This window comes from Aspergillus stella-maris (assembly GCF_047715825.1).
Source record: "Aspergillus stella-maris strain CBS 113639 unplaced genomic scaffold BDV14scaffold_80, whole genome shotgun sequence".
Classification (NCBI taxonomy): Eukaryota; Fungi; Ascomycota; class Eurotiomycetes; order Eurotiales; family Aspergillaceae; genus Aspergillus; species Aspergillus stella-maris.
This window is the reverse complement of record NW_027396874.1, coordinates 53,302-68,069: the sequence shown is the minus strand read 5'-3', so window position 1 is coordinate 68,069 and position 14,768 is coordinate 53,302. Positions and strand designations below refer to the sequence as shown.

Sequence of the window (14,768 nt, the reverse complement as noted above, 5' to 3'; positions counted from 1 at the left end):
TGCCCGTCACCAGAGCAGCAGTTGGCCATTTATCCACAAAAGCACGCGCACTCCGGTCGGAGGTCTTTCCATCATCATGGCCACCGTCAAGCAAGCCACTCCGAATCTCTGGGCTAGACTCCCCGATCGCCTGCGGAACTTCTTCGCCCGTTACCCTCCTCAGCACTACTCCGCGGCCGCCAAACCACCCCCAGACGCAGAGACCACGCCATCACCAGAGACCGAAGGACTTCCTTCACCCTACACTCCCAACAGACTCGCCAAGGGCTACAAGCGCCCTGACTTTGCAACAATTGCCGCCTCCCCTTCCCGCGCCCTCCTCCACTCCAACCCCGAATACCCCAACCCGTTCCTTCCGCGCAAGAACTTCCGCACGGGAAAATGGTTCGGTCCTCGGTTTGGACTGCGCCAGCAGGCGGACCTGGTCAAGCTGGCCGTTAAGTACAATGTCGAGAAGCTGTTGCCTCCAGGGAAGAAGAGCTCAGAGTACAAGGAGACGAGACGGGCAGAGCGTGGTCTGCAGGTCAAGGGTACGGGTATCGGACAGAAGGTCAAGGGTCACCATTGGGAGCGAACGATGGAGACACGTCTGGAGGACAGGAGAAAGGCTATGATGGAGATGCCGGAGATGATTCGTTTGTGGAAGCAGGTGAGTCTATACTTTGTCCAGTCACGGATCTGGGTTGGTTTACTGATGTTCTTTACAGAGAGGTCACGGTCGTGGATGGAAGAAGTGGCCCAAGAGGCGATAAAGTGGTCGTCTTTTCTACTGCATTGGGTTCCGGGTTGTATAATGTACTATCTATGGGTTTTCTGGTCCTCGACTTGTACAGTTGGATGGAAGAGACCAGAGTTCGTTTCCAGTTTGCTTGCATGTAATGTACCATTAGATATCTTGACTTTTATATGAGCGCGTGTGCAAGACACACCATGTTAACAAAACCATTTTCTCGATCGTGATTCAAGTATATCTGTATTGCCTTGGGGTAATGGCTGGTCTTACTTCCACGATCAGTGCGAAGCTTATCGATGTCAAGAGTGGGGAGCCTAGACTTCTTCAGCAGCAAAGATCTTATTTATGGTCCATTTAACACATGCAATATACTAGAGTATGAATACAAAGCTAGAGCGACACTCTATAGCCTTCTCCAAAGCCGTACATGATACAGTTTATACCGGTCGGAACCGTCCATTGGATCACATCAAGAGTCCTCGGCAACCTCCGATAAGGCTTACTAGACCCATCTCCCATCTCCATACTCATTATCTACCACGACAATATCCTTTATGACCCCCCGTGCCTGCACTCCTGCGACCGTGGTTGCTGTACCCTCCTTCCCCGACTTTGGAGCTTCCCACTATTGGTCAGGCCGGCGGTGTTCCTCATCACTTCCTCAGACCCTCGCCACCTGCGTTCCTAACATCTACAACCACCTGCGGTAAAATGCTTCACCTTCACGCAGTGTTCTCATAATATTCAGGAAAATGGGAGCAGAAACTCGCAGTACGGAGGTTCCGACTGCGTACTGCTCGGGATACTCTGACGACATCGATGTCATTCGAGAGCGCGAGTATCCCTTGCTAAAGGGTCAGTATAACACTCGCCTCCGAATGGTTGGTTTACTAATACTTCGGCGCAGACACAACATATTTCGATCATGCAGGCACAACGCTCTACGCCAAATCACTGATCGACTCGTTCAGTCAAGACCTGACGGCGAATTTATATGGGAATCCCCATTCTATGTCTGCGTCGTCGCAGCTCTCAACACAGCGAGTGGACGACATTCGCTTGCGGGCACTTCGCTTCTTCAATGCAGATCCAGACCACTTTGACCTTGTATTCGTGGCAAACGCTACTGCGGGGATCAAGCTTGTTGCAGACGCCTTTCGAGACTCGCCTCGCGGTTTCTGGTACGGCTACCATGTAGATGCCCACACGAGTTTAGTTGGGGTGCGGGAACTTGCCAGTGCAGGTTCGAGATGTTTCATGCAAGATGAAGAGGTGGACGAGTGGATATCCGATCTGGAATCAGAGAAGACAGAGACTTCAGCATTACTCGCTTACCCAGCGCAGTCGAATATGAATGGCCGTCGATTATCGGTACGATGGTGTGAGCAGGTACGGAATCGATGCTCAAGCACGCGAAATGTCTATACCCTCTACGACGCGGCCTCTTTTGTCTCGACGTCTCCGCTAGATCTTAGGAACACCGCCATCGCTCCAGATTTTACAGTGCTCAGCTTTTACAAGATCTTTGGTTTTCCTGATCTTGGCGCGTTGATCGTTCGCAAAGATGCTGGCCATGTCTTCGAAAACCGAAAGTTCTTTGGCGGCGGCACGGTTGACATGGTGTTGGCGGGAAAAGACTCATGGCATGCGAGGAAACAGTCTTCTATTCATGACAGGTTGGAGGATGGTACACTCCAATTCCATAACATAATTGCTCTTAACTCCGCATTCGAAACGCACCGTCGCCTCTACGGGTCAATGGAGAACATCTCTGCACATACGCGCTTCCTTGCTAAGAACCTGCATGACAAAATGACTTCTCTCAAACACTACAACGGAGAAAGGGTCTGTCATCTCTACAAGTCGCCCAAGTCAAGCTACGATAATCCCTTCACCCAAGGACCAATTCTCGCTTTCAACTTACGCAACAGCCACGGCATTTGGATTGGAAAATCCGAAGTCGAACGGCTAGCAAGCATCAAAAATATGCAAATAAGGTCTGGAACACTCTGCAACCCAGGGGGTACAGCTATGAGCCTCGGCTGGTCCGGGGCCGACATGCTTCGTCATTACTCTGCCGGCATGCGGTGCGGAGACGACCACGATGTTATGGACGACCGGCCGACTGGCATCTTACGGGTTAGTTTAGGTGCCATGAGTAGTCAAAGAGACATTGACAAGTTTATGGCGTTCCTTGAGGAGTTTTACACCGACAAACCTCCAGAAGACCTAATCGTGCCCTTGATGCCCTTGCAACAACCACAGCAGCAGCCCAGCTTCTACGTCGAGAGTCTATCCGTCTACCCAATCAAGAGCTGCGGTGCGTTTCGAGTCCCTGATGGCCAGCGATGGACCGTGCGAAGAGAGGGTCTTGCCCGGGACCGGGAGTGGTGTCTTGTTCACCAGGGCACAGGCGTAACCCTCAATCAGAAGAGGTATCCTCGCATGGCACTCATCCGGCCGACGCTCGATCTTCAACGCGGTGTTCTCCGCATCACTTGCAGCGAAGCATACTCATCTTCTTCAGAAGGGAAGTCATTAGAAATACCACTCAGTCGCATAGCTTCCAACAGCAACACCCTTACTACGTCTCTATGTCAGAACGCCTCTAAGCCCTCCACTGTGTGCGGGGATAAAGTCGTCCTTCAGGCATATACATGTTCGACTGTATCAAGTTTCTTCACGTCTTTCCTCGGTGTGCCTTGCACTCTAGCAAGGTTCCCACCACATTCATCAACCAGGTCTTGTTCTGTAAAGAGCCAGCGCCAGGACCAGAGTCCCAGCATGCCCGGTTCATTCCCTCAGGGACCCTTATCACCCACCCCAAATTCGACACCTACTCGACTATCTACGGCGCCGTCTAAGAACCCTATCCTCCTCTCCAACGAAAGCCCTCTCCTTCTCATATCCCGCTCCTCTGTGAACCGTCTCAACGAATCCATCAAATCCTCTTCCTCTCCCTCTCCAGCACACATGCAAAAGAAACCAACTGCCGTTGCAGCAGACGTGTTCCGCGCAAACATCGTGATTGCAGAGACAATACCAACCGCTGAGCGCCCGTACATTGAAGATACCTGGTCATCGTTGACCATTGGGACCAATCAATTACAATTCAACGTGCTGGGATCATGTGAGCGGTGCCAGATGGTTTGCGTGGATCAGTATACTGGGGTGCGCGGCGACGAGCCCTATGCAACGCTGGCGAAGACAAGGAAGGTTGGGAGGAAGATTCTGTTTGGACGGCATGTTTCTCCCCTCCTCAATGAGGAAAACGGTGCTCAAGATACGAGTGACAACGAAGATGGAAGTTTGGGGACAGTTATGGTTGGTGATATTGTGACCCCGTCAACTGATGAAGATGATAATGATTCATCATGACTTATGACATTATCATGGCTTGCTTGGATACTTTTGGAAGCTCATATACCCCATTTATGATACTCTTAGCATCAAGTCAATTCCACTAAATATTGCATTCTACAAAGCACATTGCCGACGAGTTCTCAAGAATAACCCGTACCGATGCACTATGCAGTGATAGTAGTACCGACGACCACTTCACAAGCAAGCGCAGACCATCAAACTCTCTCGAGTCTTGGAAGGCACCCCTTTCTACGATGGTGTCTCGCGACTCCTCAAAACCCCATCGCTAAACAGGCTAGGCTCATGGGTTCTGTCCCTCTGCCGATATCTAGTATCAACACGATCGAAGGGAATTACAACCCTGGATTAATCAAGGACAAGGACTATCAAAGTCGACTTCTGCACCTCTATCTAAGCTCTAAGCTCTAAGCTACCAAACAGAGAAACCAAAAACAAACAAAAAGCAAGCCCCATCTCAAAGCACCAATCTCCGCAGATCGAGCTCGACCAGAGACAACCGAGCAAAGCAAGCAAAGCAAAACAACAAGGCCTCAGTGGATGGTATTAAGATCAAGCTCCCAATAAATATTTTAGAGAGTCAGTCTCTTCCTATCATATGTTTACATCCAATAATCTCATCATAGACCTTAGTATGAAGAAGAAAAGAAAGAGAAAAAATCAACAAACTCATCTTTAATCCCGAGAAAAATTTCCCTGGCTGTTACGTAATCCCACCCCATCTCGTGAAAATTCCCTTCACACCCACTCGGCAAAACACATTCTTCCGCCCCGAGCAGCACAGAATAAAACCCGCCCGTCCCCTCAACATCTTTGCAACTTTTCTTCCTTTCCTTTCTTCGTGCGGCGACGCAACTATTCACCCGTGTTGCCTGGACATCTACCCGTGACCCGTCAAAGTCGCGGTTCAGTGATGTAACCAGGTGTCTGTTGCGTCACAGAAGAAAGGAATTGCACGCCGGTTCTTACTTTATTGGTCTTTCTGATTTTTTATCCGAGGATGAGATCATTTGGTTTGGGATCGGACATTACACTCTCTACCCATTCTCTTGTTTGATGGTGCAAGAGGTGAGGTTTTCGTAGGATTTTTCTCCCTGTTCACTCAGGTCTTGGTTGCAGAGTTTGCGCTGTGTTGCTATGAGCTTAGCATGAATATCTGAATTTTATCGGAATTTTTCGCATCATTTTCATTGTTTTGGTCATTGTAGTCTTAGTCTAGTAACTAATGCTTGAGCTATCATCTCTGCCAGTTCGGCTCTTCATCCTATGTATTGCTATCATCTGCTAGCCGAGTTTATTCACCCTGCTCATCACCAATCTTCTCCAGCTTACCCATCTCTCTCTTCTCACCTGCCTCACCGAAGATGCGAATGCGGTCTATCCGCGTCTTTTCACCATCACCGTCGCCATCGACAACGAAAACATTCAGCGCGAAGACGCTCTGGAACTTCACGAACCGCAGATCGATCTTCGCCGTGCCGGTCTTGGAGTCCCAGTCTCCAGCTTCGAGTGTTATAACTTGAACAGGGGTAATGTCCTCCGCTTCGTCGAAACCAAGGACATGAGCGCGGTTCGTGTAAAGGTGGATTGTCTTAGGGCGCATGGGGACCTCGTCATCTTCTTCGCCTTCTTTCGGAGGTAGAGAGGTAATGTGCAAAGAGTGAACCTTCAGCGTCGAGTTGAACGGAACGAAAAGCATCAGCTGCTCGTCGGTATCACTCTCAACCCAGTCCTTGTCCTTGCCGCTGCCCTTCCCATTGCCCAGCGCAGAGGGCTTCGAAGAGTCAAAGAGTGTCCTTGCAACTCCGAACTCGCTGTCCCGGTTGAGCAGTTCCAGACCCTTCGGGTCGTATTCTGCCGTGATATCGCTGTAGCCCTTTGGTGTTGCGGCTCCGGTCCATACGCCGCCGCTTCCAGAGGAGGATTCGCCTGCACCGGTGTCTGCGTCATCGGACTTGCTGGCTTCGGCGGCGAGTTTGCGGATGACTTGGCTTAGTTTGTTGGGGTCCGCGCCGCGGATTGTGCTTGTTTGACGGCCGCGCTCGAAGACGATGAATGTGGGCATGCTAGGGGGGTTAGCATATCATGTCCATCTCAAATGTAGCTATATCGTTTCATATAATAGGCAGAACATACGCTGTAACGCCGTATGCCTTGGCGATCTCCTGTTGCTTGTCGACATCGATCTTGGTGAATGTAACACGGTTAGGCCGCGAGAGCTGCGCCGAGAGCTGGTCGTAGACAGGGGCGATGGCATGGCATGGTCCGCACCACTCAGCGTGGACTAGACAAAGAGAGATCAAGTAGTCAGCGAATCGTATACAGTAGTGGATGAGAAACCTGGCCAAAGAGGGGTCCGAGGGGATCGTGGCGGAAGCGGGGGATCAACAAAGGCGGAAGGGTCTTACAATCTGCGACGACGAAAGTGGAGGACGTCAGGAGGTTGTTAAATTGCTCCTTTGAGGAGATGTGGATGGGTGATCCCATTGTAGCGGTTGCGAAGTAGGTTGGTAGAGGGAGGAAGTTGGAGGAGGAAATTGGATTACAGATGTTGATGTTGACAGCTCCGGTCCTCGAAATATGTCATCAGCGGGCTGCCCCTCCGCGGTGAGCGGAACTGTCACCAATGTTGTACTACAGCACAGCAACGCTGTTTCAGAACCTGGATTCCGTAATGCAAGAGTATATTTTAGAATCCATTCTATTTGGCTGAATGACATTTTGGTGACTGTCCAGAAATATCTTGACCAATCGCTCCGCGACGCCGCATCTATAGATACGCAACGTACTATAGCCGGAAAGTCAATAACCGGCCTATTGAGATGGTTACCATAACCCAGTGAATCTGTATAACGGTGTCAGAGTATTCACTTCGATTGGGAGGCGCTCAGCCTCGACCCCGCAACAGCACAGAGGGCCGTGATGGCCCGAATTGGGGAGCGAGATGCAGGCTGTGATACAGCAAAGGATACCACGACCCTGTATCAGGTCTCTGGCTCGCGCGTATGCGGTAAATCCACAGCTCGTAGCACTGGAATCTTGATACCAAGCCTTCAGGGTCGAAGAGACCGTCCTCAGGTTGATCAACCTGTATGCTCGAGTTCGAGAAAGAAGAACGTGATATGCTCCCTTAATCTCTCACGTCTTATGCCCATCCACCCCATCCTGCACCGCAAACAAAATCTTCATGTAGAGACTACACCCCCGACAACCAACAACAACCTCCCCGTGCTCAGCTTCCCTCTCCAAATCCCCCTCCGAGACCAAAAACCCCCGCTCATCACCGCACCGACACCCTCTATACCAAACATCCATACCATCCTGTCCGGCACCCTCATCACAATCCAAATCCTCGAGATCAACAACTTCCAACCCCGTATGGAAAACAGCATCGCCCTTCCCGTGCCCACCACCACCGATACGACTCTGATCAAGCCTCAGCACGCGATCATATTCCGCGCGAAGAACCGGGTCCGAAAGGGTCTTGTAAGCGGTTGTAATTGCATCGATCGTTATGCGCTTGCCATTATGTGTGTACGTGGAGTCGGTTTCGGGGAGGGAAGGGAGGTTTTGCGATTCGCGCGCGACTGCGGCCGCGCTGGGTGCTTTGTCCGGATGGTGCTTTAGGAGCGCTTTATGGTATGCGACTTTTAATTGCTGTTTTGTGTAGCCCGTGCTGTTTGAGGGGGGTGGAAAGGGGAGATTGAGGATGTCGTAGTGGTCGGGGGTCCCAGTTTGGGTCATCTTTTTTTCTTTCTCTTAGAGAGGCCGGACCCCTCGCCGCACCGGTCGCGAGGTGGGTGTTTGGTGTTCGAGCGCAAGGTCGGTATACTAAGCTGCTTGGATGTTCTTTTAGAGGTCAAGAATCTGTGGATACTTGGGCAGAGAATTCGAGAGCGAGGGCGAGGCCGTTTGGTGGATTTTGCGTGGGTTGGAAATCGGTGCGCGGGGAGGAAAGATTTGAGGGTGCGGAGATCTTCAGATGCCGCGAGTTGAAGGGACATCGCTGCCGCCGTATGCCGGCTACATAACAAATTACTTGTTTATTCTTACTCATAAATTTGAAACCATCAAGTACAGTTTGTTTGTAGAAAAGCTTTGCTACAAAGTACGAGGCCGCAACTATTGCGCAATCCGTGTGTATCAGGATAGAAAATGGTCATAAAGATTCTCATGTATTGATAACCTCTACTAGGAATCTATCCCATAGTAGTACAGTCTAGTTAATCAGACAAAAAATCAGGCACAAATGGCCGAAGCATCCAAGGGTGACAAAAGTCGGATATCCAAAATTCGACAACAAAACAGAGTATGAAATAGCATGGCTGAAAATGAACCCAAAATAACCCAAAATGATCACGTCGCAAATGTCAAGCACAGGTTGCCCCTCTATTCGGAGGTCTTGAAGGTGTAACGGTCCTTAGCGTCGCTAGCAAAGGGGACACCAAGCTCAAGAAGCTTGACGAAAACGTCGGAGAACTCCTGGAAGAAGACATCGCTGTCCTTGGCGTAACGGTCGACGTGCTTCTTGAACTCCTTGTCCTTGACAAGAGCAATATCGGTGGGAAGCATCATCAGAGTCTGGGTAGACTTGTCGGTGAACTGGGCAGGGCCGTTCCACTTGCGGTTGTGCCACTTCTCGTCAACGAGCAGTTTGAAGAATTCATTGGTGAAGACGGTAGGGCTGAAGTCCCAGGGGCCGTCGAAACCGGAGCGGTCAGTGTGGGCACGACCCAGGGCGTGAGCACCGCAGAGGGCAACCATCTCACGGTCGTCAAAGCCCATGCGGCCAAAGACAGCACGGATGTGGCGCTGGTCCTTGGAGGCATCGGGGAGACGTCCGTCCGGAGTGCAACCGGCAACATCCTTGTCCTCGCGACCAGGTCTCCAAGGGATGGCAGGTCCGCCGAGTTCCTGAATGGCGCAAGCACCAGCCAGAGTCCAGAGGTCGGAGTAGGTGATCCAAGGGAACTTGGCCTTGATGGGCTCAAGGAAGTCGCGGGCATGCTTGAGACCAGCGTTGGCACCGTGGTCAGACTCGGGAGCAAATCTCATGGTAGCACCGTTGCTGCCTCCAGTTCCAGTTTCCTTATCGTACGTACCACTTGCGTGCCAGGCCAGACGGACAAGAACCTATACACAGCGATGATCAGATCATGATATTGTGATGGATATAGTTGGGGGATGCGGGAAGCTTACGGGTCCGTAGCTGCCATCGTCATAGTCGGTCTCGTTAGCGAGACGGTCCGCAATGGCGTCGTAGACCTTCTGGTAGTCCGCCTGGGAAGGTGTGAAAACCTTGGGGCTAACAGAAGCATCGCCGCCCTTCAAGAAGAAGTATGCACCACCAGCACCTGCCGCTGCAAGACCAGCCCACAGGAAGGCGTTGGAGGACTTGCCGGAGTTAGCCTCCGTGGCATAGCCGCGGCGGGAAGCAGCGCGGAAGCCCTGAGAGGGGAGGGCAGCGCGAGAGCTGCGGATAGCAGGTCGGAAGGAGGAGCGCGAGAATGCGCGAGATGCAGAACGGGCAGCAGAAGCCATTGTGAGAAGCGAAGGAGTGAAGATAACAGAAGGAGAGACAAGAGGTGGAAGAGAGGAAGACGATGAAGATAAGAGAAGGAACGTCGGAATGAGCAGGACGATGGGACAGGGATGCAAAGCGTACTAATAAACACAGTTCCAAAGTCCTCCCCAGAGCCGAAGGCCATCGAACTCACGCTCACCAATCACTGGGGCCACATTGGTGAGCTCTGGAGCCAGATCTTTCCAATTGAGTCAGCAGCAGGAGTCAAGAATGGGCTTCTCTCCGCATTTCTGTGTCCTTCTCCGCCCGCTGCACAGGGGTGCCCGAGTCGCGTTGGAGATCCTGTAATCAGGCGTGGCAATATGGATCAGCCCATCGCCGGTCCATGGTCAGTCTTGCTTGGGTTCTGCGACCGGAGGGTCTATGGTAAGCTGTGGTTAGTCATTGAGGACTGAAACCCCAGTACGTTGTTCTATCGAAGTCGATATACATCAGCAACCGAGGAGCTGGTAGAGGCATGCTCCATAGCGCTTGAGGATATGGGGCTCTTGTCTCACTAATTATTAACAGCCACGTCCTTGTTGGTCGGCCAGACCGCACGGGAAATTCCGAAACTTCTCCGCGACTTACTCATCAGGCACATCCAGCCTCGGCCAACAGTGCAAACTGCGAAGGAGCAGCTGCAGAGCACTCTTACCTACAGACTATACATAGCAGCAAAGCATGAAAGTACAGCAGGAAAACTACGGAGGCTCGGAGCACAAAATATAGGAACGAGAATTACTCTTGGGAAAAGACAGTTGTCTAATTGACATAATGAGAACTTAAATTTGAGATGTCCGTCGTAAAAATAGTCCTGCTGTTCAACCAGACAAACACCAGGGTGGAGTAGACGCAGCTCTGCTAAAAACTGTTTGGTTTTGATCTTCCACTGAACGAACGTAAAAAGAGTACGCCTCTATGCCACTGACAGGCTAGACGCTCACTGTGTGGTTCGAGGTCGAAAGACGACCGCAATACTAAAAAAACAATACTGAAGCTGCCAAGTTATGCGAAACGATAGCTATAACTCATCATCAAGAGTTCAGCCCGCGTCGTGTTGCGAAATGCAATGCTGATGGCAGATGGTCTGTAGAAGAAGGGGGAAGCGGAAGAATGAAGCAGCAGATATTTCGCGGCTAGTGCAGTGTCACGTGGTCAGCATAGCTTCGCTTAATGTGTCATGTGATCTGAGGTGGTTGAAGCATGACGAGGGGCATCAAAGAATGCTCTCAAGTGAAAGCAAACTGTATGGGCCAATTTAGTGTCATCTAACATCTGGATTTCGCTAGCTCGATTAGGATCTCTAGTTTATCGGATTGCATGAGTCCTGGTCCCTTTTCGGGACTGCGAAAAATACGCAAATGAACTCAGGTGCGTAATTATATATTGTTGCCCTTCGGTTGAGAAGCAAGGGTTGTCCCCCCATAATGATTATGGACATGTTACTCAGATGCTACTACATCCAATCACGAGTTGCAAGTAATCACTACCGCCACAGGTACAGCATAAGTTATTGGAAGCTTTGATTATCGGATCTCTTTTGAATCAGAGCCTGGTCAAGGGCCTAAACGGCTGTACTAGAATTAATAAGCCTCAGGCAGCAACACGTGACACACGGTCTGTATAATTTCTGCGCCGAAATTTGCACGCGGTTTCTTCTTTTTCCTCTTTACACTATTTCATACCTCAGAACGCATAATCAACCTCCAATTCCTGTAATCTTTCTAGGTTATTTCCATAGGATGGTAGGTCATATTGGCGAACGAGATTAACCTTGTCATTGGGCAGCTTAATGGCTCCTTCACCGTGCTGGATTCCTTTGCAGGCTTTTGTGCTGTGGTGGACGGAGTCTGCTGTTCGTGACAGACATTCCACTCTTCAATACTTGACTTTTTTCGTACCGCTGTAAAAATTGCGCTTGATAATCTCTGTATGCTCGAGTGTGCCTAACTTCCAATCGTGATTGTTAAGGGGGACCATACCCTTGCCAGTCAGGGCCCAACAGGCTCCCAAAGTTTTGGGTATCTGATTGTGGACTCTATGACGATGGCACGACAGTTGATGATCGTCGGCCTGCTGTTACGCCGCGTCAGAGGGAGCAAGGGCATTCTGGCTGGAATCTGAATGGCGGCTAGATGACCTGTGCCCCGGGCCCGGGCCGTGGTACTGCTACTTTGTATAGTGCGAGCTCGACGCAGTTCTGGACTGTGCACCATACATTTGCTTATTTTTGCCATACTCAAGAACAACCCAAAACTGTAGACAAGGCAGCCAGTCTCTTAAGACATTGACCTGAACAGTTGAACCTCAAAAAGCAGATTTGTCAGGCCAGACTCAGCTTTGGTACGCGGCGAGGACACAGTTCAGTCAGATGGCGGCAGGGCCTTCCCCACCTCCGCAGCTCAAGTCCGTTGGCCGCTCTCTCTTCTCCTTTTGCTGCCCACAACCACGCTTCTCTTCTTTCTTCATCGCCATCAATTGCATTGACTTATAAATGCACACCCCTTGTAAATATGTGCAGCTTATTTGTCTATTAATTCTATCCCACCTTCCATTCCGCCTCTTATCGCAGTAGACTTCGCCCGCCGCTTGCCCACGACTTTCCAGGCCGAGCCTCTCCCTATCCTTATCCACGAGTGCCTCTAGCCCCCAACCCGAAAGATGGTGGCCGGTATCAGCAAACGCCAGCAGCAGCGCAATGAGCGTACCTTGCAGGACCTCATCCGGTCGGTTCCTGGCAACGACCGATGCGCCGATTGCTCGGCGATGAATCCAGGTACGCCCGTTATATTGCAGAATATCACGTTTCTCGATGCTAATCTTGATCGCGTCTTCACAGGATGGGCTAGTTGGAACGTACGTATACCGACCGAAGGCAAATCATGCCGATTTCACCGAAGCAAGGCAACTGACGCGGCAGGATATAGATTGGCGTTTTCTTATGCATGCGATGTGCAGCACTGCACAGGAAAATGGGGACGCACATATCGAAGGTCAAGTCTCTGAGTATGGATACATGGACCACGGAACATGTCGATGTGAGTTATCCGGACAAGCCCCATTGAGCGAATCGAGTCCGCTGACGTCGATTCCTCAAGAACATGCGAACGCACGGAAACACCATCGGGAACAAAATTTACAACCCCAGGAACGTACAGCCGCCCGTACCGACCGATATCGACGAGTCCGACGCATGCATGGAGCGCTTCATCCGCCAGAAATATCAAACAAGATCTTTGGAGACTGGAAAGCCAAAGCCACCAAGCCGTCAGGATTCTAGCTATACTGCAAGGTCTCCAGAGCCGGATGACGAGGGCTCACCTCCTCCGCTGCCTCCGAAGCCTTCTCGACCGTTCGGATTCGGTCTTCGATCTGCTTCTTCTGCCACGAACCTCAACCGTTATTCTACTGCGAGCCGTGGCCCGGAGTCGCCTGTCACGCCCGTGTCCGACTCGCGCCGCTCCTCCTTCGATCAGAAACTTGCGAAACTGAGAGAATTAGGCTTTACAAATGAGCGCCGGAACGCAACGGCCCTCAAGGGATTGGATGGGAACTTTGATAAGACTGTTGAGACACTGGTGCGGCTAGGTGAGGGCAGGCAGACTCCGCAACTTAGGACACCAGCTGCCACGACGCCGAGCATAGGAGCATCCGTGTCTGCTAATCCTTTTGATCAATTGGATGCGAAGCAACCGGAACAACACTTGCAGACGAATGGACAGAGTTATAATCCATTCGACATGCCCGCCTCGCAACCCCAGGTTCAACCACAACCTGCCGCCACACAACAGCTCGAACAATCCTTCCAGAACCTTCAAGTGACCCAGCCTCTGTTCCCGCACTCTACCGGAGGCTACCCGAACACACAGAACCCAGCACCTCAGGGTTACCCTCCATTTGCTCCAGCACAACCCGGATTTGTGTCCTCCCCCCAGCCGCTGGACAACGGGAACAACCCCTTCTTCCAAACTGGAGCTCAACCACAGGCCAGTTTGAACAACACTCCTCAGAACCCTTACTCCGCGAACCCATTCTTCACCCAAGCACCTACGCAACAACCGCAAGCCCCCTTTCAGAACCAGAACCAAGCTACTGGGTCTCCTTTTCCCGCATCTCTCCGCCATGCAAACACCATGCCACCTCTATCAGGAAACTCACCATTTGGACAGCCATCTCCGTTCCAGTCGCAGCCGCCGCCGCAGCCTCAGCAGCAGCAACTCAGCCTGCAGGCAGCACAGGCTGCGCAACCTGGACAGAGTCCATTTAATCCATTCCAATCCTTGAGTGCAACAAACACGCCAGCAACAGGTTATCCCAACCAGTCTCCTTTCGGATATCCGCAGTCTGCCCAACCACTTGGCTCGCAGCCTACGGGGCGAGTCGACAAGAATAGCATCCTCGCTCTGTACAGTTTCTCTGCGCCTCCTCCTGCTATCCCTGAGCAACCAGCACAACCAATGCAGCCCTCGGCACCATTTGGAACAAGCCTACCTGGTCAGGCCCAGAACCCTCAGCCAACTACATATGCGCCGACAAACTATAACAGTCAGCTTCAGCCTCAGCCCCAGCCTCAGCCAACCGTTGACCCGACAGTTGGATCGCGAAATCCCTTTATGGGCTTCGCCGCCCAGGGAGCCCAACAACAACCGCACATGGGAACTCAACCATCTGCGTACGTGGTGCCCATGAACTCTGCGAACCTAGCCACCAACCCGGGATTTATGCGAAGCCATATGAGCCAGCAGAGTGTAGATATCAATGGCTTCCAGACCGGACGGCATAGCCCGGATGCATTTGCCAGTTTGAGCGCGCGGCAAAGGTGATTATTGGACACCGTTTGCTTCTTTTGGTCTCAATGTCCATTTCTTTTCTTCATGAAGACCTGTTTGGTTGGTGACTGTAGGAATAGCTAGATGTGCATTCTTGGGCGTTTTGTATATCCCTATCTTTGTATGGCGATTGATTGAATGGAACAGCAATCGGTACTCGTATATAGCCTGGCAATGTGATGTCTAGATCTGACGGACACTGTGCCCATTATTGCTAGTGATGGTCCTAAAACTGCTGACTGCCGAGACACCCAAGACA

The 14,768-nt window shown here is 51.4% G+C and overlaps 6 protein-coding genes across 6 annotated transcripts; 3 read left to right on the top strand and 3 right to left on the bottom strand.

Annotated features, from left to right (window-relative positions):
• Positions 1 to 7: 7 nt before the first annotated feature.
• On the top strand, positions 8 to 1,115 carry BDV14DRAFT_182737 (mitochondrial 54S ribosomal protein mL59). Its single transcript, XM_073770274.1, has 2 exons — positions 8 to 649; positions 708 to 1,115. The coding sequence occupies exons 1-2, from the start codon at positions 77 to 79 to the stop codon at positions 750 to 752; spliced, it is 618 nt and encodes a 205-aa protein (XP_073623379.1). The 5' UTR covers positions 8 to 76; the 3' UTR covers positions 753 to 1,115.
• Positions 1,116 to 1,289: 174 nt separating this feature from the next.
• On the top strand, positions 1,290 to 4,736 carry hxB (putative molybdenum cofactor sulfurase protein (HxB)). The gene is made up of 2 exons (XM_073770273.1): positions 1,290 to 1,588; positions 1,641 to 4,736. The coding sequence occupies exons 1-2, from the start codon at positions 1,486 to 1,488 to the stop codon at positions 4,109 to 4,111; spliced, it is 2,574 nt and encodes an 857-aa protein (XP_073623378.1). The 5' UTR covers positions 1,290 to 1,485; the 3' UTR covers positions 4,112 to 4,736.
• Positions 4,737 to 4,960: 224 nt separating this feature from the next.
• On the bottom strand, positions 4,961 to 6,646 carry BDV14DRAFT_182734 (thioredoxin-like protein 1). The gene is made up of 3 exons (XM_073770272.1): positions 6,523 to 6,646; positions 6,251 to 6,398; positions 4,961 to 6,180 (listed from the first exon to the last, which is right to left on the bottom strand). Exons 1-3 carry the CDS (start codon positions 6,599 to 6,601, stop codon positions 5,409 to 5,411), a joined length of 999 nt encoding a protein of 332 aa, XP_073623377.1. The 5' UTR covers positions 6,602 to 6,646; the 3' UTR covers positions 4,961 to 5,408.
• BDV14DRAFT_182733 (diphthamide biosynthesis protein 4) lies at positions 6,647 to 8,079 on the bottom strand. Its single transcript, XM_073770271.1, has one exon. It carries the CDS (start codon positions 7,856 to 7,858, stop codon positions 7,253 to 7,255), a length of 606 nt encoding a protein of 201 aa, XP_073623376.1. The 5' UTR covers positions 7,859 to 8,079; the 3' UTR covers positions 6,647 to 7,252.
• Positions 8,080 to 8,270: 191 nt separating this feature from the next.
• On the bottom strand, positions 8,271 to 10,155 carry BDV14DRAFT_182731 (peroxidase). The gene is made up of 2 exons (XM_073770270.1): positions 9,314 to 10,155; positions 8,271 to 9,247 (listed from the first exon to the last, which is right to left on the bottom strand). Exons 1-2 carry the CDS (start codon positions 9,653 to 9,655, stop codon positions 8,504 to 8,506), a joined length of 1,086 nt encoding a protein of 361 aa, XP_073623375.1. The 5' UTR covers positions 9,656 to 10,155; the 3' UTR covers positions 8,271 to 8,503.
• A 1,966-nt stretch (positions 10,156 to 12,121) lies between these two features.
• BDV14DRAFT_182729 (putative GTPase activating protein for Arf) lies at positions 12,122 to 14,706 on the top strand. Its single transcript, XM_073770269.1, has 4 exons — positions 12,122 to 12,456; positions 12,520 to 12,536; positions 12,608 to 12,718; positions 12,779 to 14,706. The coding sequence occupies exons 1-4, from the start codon at positions 12,342 to 12,344 to the stop codon at positions 14,501 to 14,503; spliced, it is 1,968 nt and encodes a 655-aa protein (XP_073623374.1). The 5' UTR covers positions 12,122 to 12,341; the 3' UTR covers positions 14,504 to 14,706.
• The last annotated feature ends 62 nt before the right edge of the window (positions 14,707 to 14,768 follow it).

Excerpts from the sequence above, each read along its gene's own strand:
- BDV14DRAFT_182737 (XM_073770274.1), top strand. The coding sequence starts at position 77 with ATGGCCACCGTCAAGCAAGCCACTCCGAATCTCTGGGCTAGACTCCCC. Across the intron at positions 650-707 it reads TGATTCGTTTGTGGAAGCAG|AGAGGTCACGGTCGTGGATG; the intron begins GTGAGTCTATAC and ends TGTTCTTTACAG.
- hxB (XM_073770273.1), top strand. The coding sequence starts at position 1,486 with ATGGGAGCAGAAACTCGCAGTACGGAGGTTCCGACTGCGTACTGCTCG. Across the intron at positions 1,589-1,640 it reads CGAGTATCCCTTGCTAAAGG|ACACAACATATTTCGATCAT; the intron begins GTCAGTATAACA and ends ACTTCGGCGCAG.
- BDV14DRAFT_182734 (XM_073770272.1), bottom strand. The coding sequence starts at position 6,601 with ATGGGATCACCCATCCACATCTCCTCAAAGGAGCAATTTAACAACCTC. Across the intron at positions 6,399-6,522 it reads CACTTTCGTCGTCGCAGATT|TCCACGCTGAGTGGTGCGGA; the intron begins GTAAGACCCTTC and ends CTCTTTGTCTAG. Across the intron at positions 6,181-6,250 it reads AAGGCATACGGCGTTACAGC|CATGCCCACATTCATCGTCT; the intron begins GTATGTTCTGCC and ends TAACCCCCCTAG.
- BDV14DRAFT_182733 (XM_073770271.1), bottom strand. The coding sequence starts at position 7,858 with ATGACCCAAACTGGGACCCCCGACCACTACGACATCCTCAATCTCCCC.
- BDV14DRAFT_182731 (XM_073770270.1), bottom strand. The coding sequence starts at position 9,655 with ATGGCTTCTGCTGCCCGTTCTGCATCTCGCGCATTCTCGCGCTCCTCC. Across the intron at positions 9,248-9,313 it reads ACGATGGCAGCTACGGACCC|GTTCTTGTCCGTCTGGCCTG; the intron begins GTAAGCTTCCCG and ends CGCTGTGTATAG.
- BDV14DRAFT_182729 (XM_073770269.1), top strand. The coding sequence starts at position 12,342 with ATGGTGGCCGGTATCAGCAAACGCCAGCAGCAGCGCAATGAGCGTACC. Across the intron at positions 12,719-12,778 it reads GGACCACGGAACATGTCGAT|AACATGCGAACGCACGGAAA; the intron begins GTGAGTTATCCG and ends CGATTCCTCAAG.